The sequence below is a fragment of the Hydra viridissima genome, unplaced genomic scaffold (genome assembly GCF_058129835.1).
Source record: "Hydra viridissima isolate aposymbiotic clone 2 unplaced genomic scaffold, HvirCarnegie_v1 scaffold_1, whole genome shotgun sequence".
NCBI lineage: Eukaryota > Metazoa > Cnidaria > Hydrozoa > Anthoathecata > Hydridae > Hydra > Hydra viridissima.
In genome coordinates, this window is record NW_028324300.1 from 41,051,647 (window position 1) to 41,061,529 (window position 9,883).

The 9,883-nt window shown below is 28.1% G+C and overlaps 1 protein-coding gene across 1 annotated transcript; it reads left to right on the forward strand.

The window, feature by feature from the left end:
• Nucleotides 1-100: 100 nt before the first annotated feature.
• Nucleotides 101-8,754, forward strand: LOC145192252 (sterol carrier protein 2-like). Its single transcript, XM_090074432.1, has 18 exons — nucleotides 101-338; nucleotides 533-590; nucleotides 675-746; nucleotides 3,575-3,639; nucleotides 3,816-3,879; nucleotides 4,136-4,200; nucleotides 4,396-4,522; nucleotides 4,606-4,669; nucleotides 4,841-4,927; nucleotides 5,571-5,721; nucleotides 5,938-5,989; nucleotides 6,222-6,317; nucleotides 6,496-6,603; nucleotides 7,331-7,481; nucleotides 7,642-7,729; nucleotides 7,805-7,931; nucleotides 8,029-8,108; nucleotides 8,289-8,754. Exons 1-18 carry the CDS (start codon nucleotides 285-287, stop codon nucleotides 8,382-8,384), a joined length of 1,605 nt encoding a protein of 534 aa, XP_089930558.1. The 5' UTR covers nucleotides 101-284; the 3' UTR covers nucleotides 8,385-8,754.
• Nucleotides 8,755-9,883: the final 1,129 nt, after the last annotated feature.

The window sequence follows — 9,883 nt, forward strand, 5'->3', positions numbered from 1 at the left end:
ATATTACTGATGTAGTTTATTTTATTTGTCGAAGAAATTTTTCTGGATTTTTAAAAATTTAAATTTTTACTTTATTATGGTTAAACGATTAAAGATTCAGTTTCTTAGATTATTTTATGTTATTTTTTATTTATTTTCATTTAGGGTATGTTATGTTATTTAAAAGAAATGTAAAGATTCAGTTTCTTAGGATGAACTTAGAATGTCTGTTATGAATGAGAAAAGATTTATTATTTGTAACTCTCCTATAAATTATTTTGTTATAACATAGCTACAAACCTAAGATGTCTGTTGTTCCAACAAAGAGAGTTTTTGTTTGTGGAGTTGGAATGACCAAGGTAGAAATATGATATGTTGTTTTGTTTTAATTTTCAAATAGATTTTCTGCAACCTAAATTAATTCTCTAAAAATTTATAGTATTTACCTTTTGATTCATTGCACTTTAAAATCGTCTTTTTAGTTTGTTATGTAAATACATATTAAATTTTATTATGTAAGTAAATACATTTCTTTTTATTAATGAATTTATAGTTTGAGAAACCTGGTGCAAGAAAAGATTTTGACTATCCTGTCATGGTAAAAGAGTCTGGTAAGTGAATTAAAAACAAAAATTTATTTTGGTGAACAAGCTATATTGATTTTCATAATGAGATACTAATTGCTCTATTCACAGTTACTCAGGCGCTAAATGATGCTGGCATAACTTATGATAAGATACAACAAGCTGTATGTGGGTATGTTTATGGTATGGTATGTTTTGTTTTCTTATTTTTATGATAAACTCCCACCTATCTGGAAAAACTCCAACGCAAAATATATCCGTTAGGAAAGACAAACAGGTATATAAACCTTTCATTGCTTACTGTCAGAATGCAAGGTTTTAAAATGTTTTATTGAGTGCTTTTTGAGTTATCATTGTTTAGGTTATTCAAAAATTGACCAACAAAGTGCATCTATCTTGTGTTTTACACAAAGATAGTTGAATCAAAATCAAAAAGTTTTTATTCACGAAAGAATTTAAGAAAATTTTGCAGAAGATATAAATCTTACTGAGAAATGTTTTCCTAAAGCCATTCAAAAAAATAACTTAATGAAGTTAAACCATGAAGATAATAATATTACTTTAGGTGAGCCCTGTAGCATTTATTTTAAAGACACAAACAAGTATAATTCCTAGAAACCAGGGAAGGGGAGAGGGGGAAATAGATTTGTAAATAAGGTTAAAAAAAAACCTCAGGGCTGAAAAATTCATGAAAAGATAAAATGACTTCCCCTTGGGCATATTCAAATGTATATGAAGAATTTCTTATAAACCTTATTGGGAAGCTCTAGGATTGAGTTTTGATATTATAGCTTTTGGGATCAGGATTATTGAGATTGTAAAGATTCTTCCTCAAATCTTGGATGAAAGTGTCACTTTTTATATGGTTCATGCTTTAAATATTCATAACGCACATGTTCATAAATGTTCATATCATGCTTATTTACTCATACAGTTCTTAGTTGCCAGAAAGACTAAACTAATAACCTGGTCACTGACAATATTTAAACAGACTTGGGGTACTTTAAAAATACTTAAACAAAAAATGAATAAAAATTTTACTTTTTTAAAAATATTTAGTAGCTATGCTTTTCATTTTATACTTGAGTTTGGAAATTTTAAGAAACGTTGATTTCCCAATCTTCAAAAAATATCATTTAATTTAAATTATTAAAAAATATCATTTGATTTAAAAAGTCATGCAGGCAACCCCCCGAAATGATTATAAATTTAATTAAGTTTGTTAAATATAATTGTGTATTTGTTCATTTGTATGAAATCGCCTAAAATCATGCCAGCTGCATTTTTTTTTTTTTTTTTTCAAATTTCAAAGGATAATATTGGAAGCTATTCTTTATATTTAAAATTTATAGCTACTGATATTGGACAATGTAAGATATACATAAACCTGAATGTCGTAGTTTTTCTGGCAGTGAACTGTGTAAATGTTGCATGAATTTCATTTACTAAACTTGAAAACTTTTTTTAAATGTAGGTTTATTTTATTTGAGTTTTGTTTTAGAGAACATTTATAACCAAAAAGAATCAACTTCAGTCCTCAAAGATTTTTATGATAATCTGTTGCATTAAATCTTCTGCTAACGAAATATATAAATCTTCTGCTAACGAAATATATAAATCTTCTGCTAACGAAATATATAAATCTTCTGCTAACGAAATATATAAATCTTCTGCTAACGAAATATATAAATCTTCTGCTAACGAAATATATAAATCTTCTGCTAACAAAATATATAAATCTTCTGCTAACGAAATATATAAATCTTCTGCTAATGAAATATATAAATCTTCTGCTAACAAAATATATAAATCTTCTGCTAACGAAATATATAAATCTTCTGCTAATGAAATATATAAATCTTCTGCTAACGAAATATATAAATCTTCTGCTAACAAAATATATAAATCTTCTGCTAACGAAATAAATAAAATTTCTGCAGTTTAAATCAAAATTACTTAACTACAGCATTAACAATAATGATAAGTAACAATATTTAACATTAACAATGCAAAGAAGGTATAAGTTAACCCAACAGAATATTTTGTTGCATAAAATTCATTACACATGAAATATTTCCTTTGTTTTATCAAAAGATGAAAATGCTCTCAGTATATCTGAGAAGTTAATCTTACTGCTGTTATGATAATGCAATCACTAAATTTGTTTAGGGAACGCGTTAATAAGATCTCTTCTACAACTAAGAGTTGAAAAATTTTATAAAAAAAGTTGTCTTGCCTTAAATTGTTTTAACATTTTCAGAAAAAAAAATTACTTTATTTGAAAGAAACATCGTATCTTATTTTTCTGACATAAAGATGGTTTATTTCCTAATATTCAATATGACTGTAATGGGCTTGAATCATAAAGGGAAGATTATATAGTTTACTGGAAGGCTTTGAAAGCAAGTTTTAAGACTTTCATACATTTGGATTGTCTTAAGGCTTTCTAGTTAACCTCATTTTAGTTTATATTAATTATAATAGTTGTAAAATATATAAGTTTGACATAATATTTTGCAGAAAAGTTAAGTTTAGTGAAACCAAAAAAAGAAAGTAAGTTTATTTTAAGTGAAAAAGGAAAGTGTAGTTTTTTATTTTCACTTTTTCAACTTTTATCTGTGAAAAGTAATTTTCTGCCGCTCTTCGGCTCATGTAAGTATTAAATTTCGACTCTTGACTTTAAACAGTGAACCCCCCATCACCACCACCCTCCACTCAGCCTTACTCCACTTGCAACAATTCACAAAGGGTAGAAAACATTTTTTTAATTAGCCCATTTCAGTGATAGTTTTATTCAAAAGTTTTGAAATGGAATTTTCAAATAAATAACTTTGATGTTCTTAAGTTGTTTTAATGGAAGTTTAGAGTTTCAAAGTTTTTTAAAAAAGACAAAACTATTGCTTTATGCATTGAAGAAGAAAAAAAGGTTTTGCTGTTGATTTTCTTTTTAAATTACTTATAATCAGGGTTATTATGTTATATTAGCTTAAGCTAGCTATATTTTAATTCAGGTGATTCAACTTGTGGTCAGAGAGCATTATATCAGTTTGGTTTAACTGGAATTCCTATTTTAAATGTAAGACTTTCTATTACTGTTCTTAAAATCAACCATCTGTTTACTGCTCTAACAATATCCCTTATTTAATGCTTTAAAACGTGTCACAATAATTTTTAGTTAAATAATTTAAAGATTTAAAATTATGTATAGTTTTATATGTTTTTAATGTTTTAATTTGATAAATTCTTTTCTAGGTGAACAACAACTGTTCCACAGGCTCGTCAGCTCTCTATATAGCAAAGCAGTTGGTAGAAGGAGGTACTTTTGTTAATTTTTTTATTTTTCTGATTTATATACACAGGTGTTTTCAAAAAGTAATGGAAAATTATAGTTTAATAAAAGATTGGTTTGGCCCAATAACAAGTTCTTCTTGAAATACTGTGCAGTTGTTATTTTTCTTCTCAAAAGTAAATTTATTTTATTTAAAAATTTAAGTTTGTAATGCTTTTAGTAAAGTTATAATGCTTTTTTTTTTTTCACATCCGAAAAGAAAGTTTTACATTTTTCTTTTTAGGAATAGCTGATTGTGTTCTAGCTGTTGGTTTTGAGAAGATGGAACGAGGTTCTCTTGGTACCAAGGTGTTTTTTTTTTTTTAATTTGTTTTTTTCACATATTTCATGACTGAAAATTTAAAATTTTGATAGTGCTGAAAAACTACATGAACTCTTGCAGCAATGTTGTTTGTTGATTTTTTTCTTTTTTTTTTTAGTTTTATATTTTATTAGTTTGTTTTCAATATTTTCAAAGTTGTAATATTTGTTGCTTACTTTTAGTACACAGATCGTACAATTCCTATTGACAAACACCTCGAGGTTTTAGATTCTACTTATGGTCTTGGTGCCTCCCCTTTTGCTGCCCAAATATTTGGAAATGCTGGAAGGGAGCACATGGAGAAGTATGGTGAGTTTTTTTAACAATTTTGTTTTTTTTTTGCCTGTTTTTATGTTTAGTTCATGTTTTAAATAAACTGAGATTTTTTAAAGGAACAAAGAAAGAGCATTTTGCAAAGATCGCTGAAAAAAATCACAGGCATTCCGTCATGAACAAGTTAGCCTAAAAATAAAATTTTTTTTATCTGGAGATACTCTTCTGTATTTATCTTATGATGCTCCTTTAAATATCTGGAGAAATTTGTCTCTGTAAATCAAATTTATTTCTTTAAATTTGTATGAACTTTTAATATGCATAAATTATCTAAAGCAAACTTTTTTTTTGAAGGCGTTCTCAATTTTGTGATGACTACACATTAGAACAAATATTGAAATCAAGTGAAGTACACAGTCCACTAACAAAACTTCAATGTTGGTGAGTTTAATGATTTGATTTTTCACCTTTTTTTTTCACTGTTTTTATTTTTTTAACTTTTATTCAATAAAGAAATCTATTTTGATTTTTTATAGGCTGAACTAAGTGCAAGTATTAATATTATTATTAATAACAAAAAATTATATTTAAGTATTAAGTTATTGTTGTATTAATAAAATTTTAAAACATTTAAAATGAACACAAATTAAAGTAAAGCAAGTTTTTCAAGAAAATTAACATTTTACACTTTTTGGTCAAACAAAATTTCCTATCAATCTCTCAATGATTTTAAACTTTTGATTACTCAATGTCTGACTAAGTAATCAAAGTCTAAAATGTGTGAGAGATGTTTAGTTTGGCATGTCCATTTTAAGGGATGTATAAACATAAAAATAGTTATTTAGTGTAGTAATAGTGAGTTTATTTTACTTAAATTTGCTATACTTCTGTTTTAATTTAAGAGGTTTTACTGAAGTAAAGATTTTTTGTGTTACAATTATTGAAGAAGAATGTTAAGAATATTTTCTGTTGTGTTATTTTTTCTTTATCAAGTTTTTTCTCAAGCTTTCAAATGACATTTTGAAGGCAGTCTCAGTTTTGTCATATAAGTATAGGAAAATAAAAAAGTTTCATTTTGGTTTAGTCCAACTTCAGATGGCGGAGCAGCAGCTATCATATGCAGCGAGGCATTCCTCAGCAAATATAACTTACATAAGAGAGCAGTAGAAATTCTAGCTTTGGAAATGGCAACTGATGTTCATGGTTTATTTGAAGAAAAAAGCATGATTAAAGTGGTGAGCAGTGTTTCAATTACAGATTGATACGTTAAGTGCAGATAAATTATATGTAACCAATTACATTATGTGACATCAAACGATACGTTAATTAGTCTGAGTTCATTAAAAGTAAAGGTGTTAATACATTTCAATCAGCAGTTTACTTCTAATTGTTGCTGTGTTGTTTGCAAGCAGAGAACATGAAATTAATCCGTGAATAATTTGATTTTGTAGGCAGGCCAAGATATGACAAAGAAAGCTGCTGGATTGGCTTTTAAAAAAGCAGGTCATCATTTTTTTTGTTTATTTTAATAGCTAAAAATAGAAATGGGAAAAAAAAAAGTTAAAAATAATTTGTAGTCTTAAATGTCAACTTTATTGATATTTAAGACTACAAAATGTTGAATCACATTTACAAGATCACATCTGAGGTGATGTGATCTTATAATGTGATCAAATATGGTTTGATCTTATAAGATTTGAATTTTTTCTAAAGTGTTATTTTACTACTCTACTAGGGCTCACACCCAATGATGTTCAAGTTGTTGAGCTGCATGATTGCTTTTCTACTAATGAACTCATCACATATGAAGGGCTTGGCCTTTGTCCTGAAGGTAAGGTCAACGAAACATTGCACAGTAAAGCAAGTGCAACGTTGCACAGCGAAGTGAGTACAACGTTGAAGTTCCATAAAATATGAGTTTACATGAAGATAATGTTTTTACCACTTTTTAACAAAACTTTTTTTTGAAAAAGTGTTTTCTGGCAGTTCAAGTGTTTGAGTTCCTTTAGGAAAAGGTGGTGATATGGTAGACAAGGGCAATAATACTTATGGTGGACAATTTGTTATCAATCCAAGTGGTGGGCTCATTTCAAAAGGACATCCTCTTGGAGCCACAGGTTTGTGAAAATTTTTTATCAAGTTGCATATCTTGCTCAAAACCCTTTTGGAAAAAACGTTTTTATCAACTGAAGGTACAAGTTACTAAAGTAAAAACATAGTTTTTTTAATAAAGGAAAAATATTCTTCAATTTTCTGAAACTTTATAAAACTAAAAGTATAGAAAGATTTGCAAAAAAGAAAAATTTTCAATAAATTACAGTTAAAAATTTAAAGCATTATCCAAAAAAATCTTTAAATCATGTGAAATATTTGGTTTGTCCAGCATTTTACTTGTTGTTCTGTTTGTTTTAAATTTTTTGCTTTTTTTTTTTTTTTTAAATAAATTTAATGTAGTTATCATTCAATATTTTTTCACAATAAATATATGAACTTTATTTTTTTTTAGTATTTATTGCTTACAAATAATTCGTGTAAATAAAGCTTATATAATACCTTATTATATGTTTTAAAAATCATTTGAAAATTATTATAAAAGAGTAAGAAATGAAATTTCTTTTAAACTTATTTTTTGATTCAACCGATTTATTATCAAGTTTTGAAAGATTTTTGAAACTGCTCCTGGATTGTCTATTGAATAGGTTTGACTTATTTGATGTGACGTATTAGATGTGACGTATTAGATGTGACCTGTTTATAGAAGCTAATTTAGAAAATTTCAGCAAATATTTCAATAACTTATTGAATATTTGAGTAACACATTTAAATATGCAGTGTTCTTTTTAGGTCTTGCACAATGCTTCGAGTTGTGCAGCCAACTCCGTGGCGAGTGTGACCAAAGACAGGTAAAAAATGCCGTCATTGGACTTCAGCATAATCTTGGGTTAGGTGGTGCATGCGTTGTCGGTTTATACAAAAAAATGATTCCTCTGGAGCAGTAAGTGTTATTCCTCTTGTATTAAATTATGCTCTGGTTTTTATAATTGCTTTACGGTCCATAAACTTTAAGATGTGACGTTTAATACCGTGATATCCATTGATAATACTAGTAACAGTTTTTGTACGCATTTTTTTATCTTGAAAACTTTCTGTTTAAGAACCGGACTTATCAAAGAAGAAACGAGTGTAGAAAGCACTTTTCAATCTGACGCTGTGTTTAAAGAAATCGAAAGAAAATTTAAAAGCGTACGTTACTTTCATTGCTTAGAAATTAATCTTGTTGAACGTTTCGTTTTATTTGTGGCGTTCTTTTGTTGACAGGAAGCGGAGTCGATGAAAAAAGAGTTCAATGCGGTTTTTCGCTTCGAACTTACTAAAGGAGATGAGGTTGGAGTTTGGACGGTCGACATTAAATCTAGCGCAGCTATTTATAGAGGAAAAGATTCCAGTTAGGGTTTTTTGTTTTTATTATTAGCAAGAATTTTTATAAAATATAAAAAGAGTCAGTATAAGGTGAGTGTTCCGCGTGATTTCTCTTTTTCTAGAATTACAAGCTGATTGTACAATTAAAATGAAAGATGAAGACTGCTTCAAAATGATGGTCGGACAACTTAATCCACAAACGGTAAAACGACTTGAAAGATTTTTTTTTTTTTTTCGATTTGATTTACAGACCTGAAATAGATTCTTGTTTAATCTGAATCCCTATAACAAATACTTTTTTTTTTCTGAGTTCGCAGTTTTCAATAAATTTTCTAACTCTTGAAAGTTTTCTATATTTATTCATTTTTTTCTTCTTTTGCAGGCTTTCCTCCAAGGAAAGGTGAAGATCAGCGGTAATATGGCGTTAGCTATGAAACTTCAAAAACTTCAAATGAAAAATCTGAAATCAAATTTATGAGTTCATCGTTTTTTATGTAAAAAATTCGATAAAACTTAAAATCTCGACAAAAAAAAATCAGGCGTAGAAGAAAAAAAAATTTTTTTTTTTGCTTTTTTTAGTTTGGAAAATTCGTTTTATTTGCTTAAAGTATTCAATCGAGTTAATTGTCAATCTGTTTTGGCTTTTTTATCTTCTTTGACCTTCCAATATTTAATTTTTTTAATTTTTTTTAAATGCAGCTTTTAATAAATCATAGACGTTTTAAAATACAAAGGATTTTTTTTACTCGCATCTTTTTCTTTGGAGAACTTTTTTTGTTGAATGTGATTTTATCTCGTGGAAACGAGCTCAGAGTTTCTCGAATCATACAAGAATAGTTCATAAGCGATTTTCTTTTTGTCTTTTCGTTTCTTCAAATCTTCTCTTTCTCGAATCTTTAGGGTTTGGATGAAACGTGCAATTCGTGTAAAAAAAAAAAACAGTTTCTAAAATAAAAAATTCGATCACAAAGATTTCACAGCTTCATTCGTTAAGAAATCGCGAACAAAGCGTGAAAATGCAGTTAGAATGCAGTTGGAATGCAGTTAGAATGGAAGTTTTGACATTGGGTTTCATTTCAACCTTAATGTTCATTTTAAAGAAGTAGCTTCAAAAAATGTATTTTTTATCTTTAGTGCTCGAGATGTTTTCAAATTACGTTTATGCCAATTAAATGTTTAGACGAAAAAAAGAAGAAGAAAAAGAGAAAAGTTCGGTTATGAATTTTTATCGAACACCAAACGGTTCGGTTGCCTTACCTTAAAAACTTCAAACTCGACTCTGAAATTTTACTTTGAAATTTTTTCGAAAAGTGAAAGGCAATGATCAAGACGTTTTTATAAGCGCAACTTTTCAAGTTACGACGCTGTGGATAACCTAAAAATTTAAATTAGAAAAATTTTGTGTGAAAAAATGGAAAGAGATCTTTCGAAAGGGAAATCTGCTTTAGGATGGGCTGTTGGTAGTGTAGTGTGGAGAACTAAAAATGGTCCGGGTTTTTCATAGGCCTCACTTCTAAGAATAGCACACTCGCAATAACACTAAAGTATATTTCATATTAAAGCGCCACTAAATTAAAATGTGATCAAAGAAAAAATTGCTGCTGAGGTAAATCTTTTACACAAGTCTGAATCTTGCCACTTAAAATAAATCTATTGTAAAATGGAAGCATGTATTCTTGCTACATTAGTACTAATGTATTTAAGAACTAATTTATATTCTTTAAAGCAAAAGTACGATAATTTAAATACAATTATGGCCGAACATTTTCTAAAGTTCAGCTGAACCGAAGATTGGGCAAAACAGTTGAACGCTTATCCCTAGCTCTTAGTACTCGCGCAAAAAAAGACAAGATAAAAACATCGAGCCGCGATTAGCAATTTTTCAAAAAAAAAAATCCATAACTACTATTTTTTAAATGCTTTCTGCGAGAAATATTTCAGACATTTCACTATTTTTATGAGGATTTTATTTTTTGT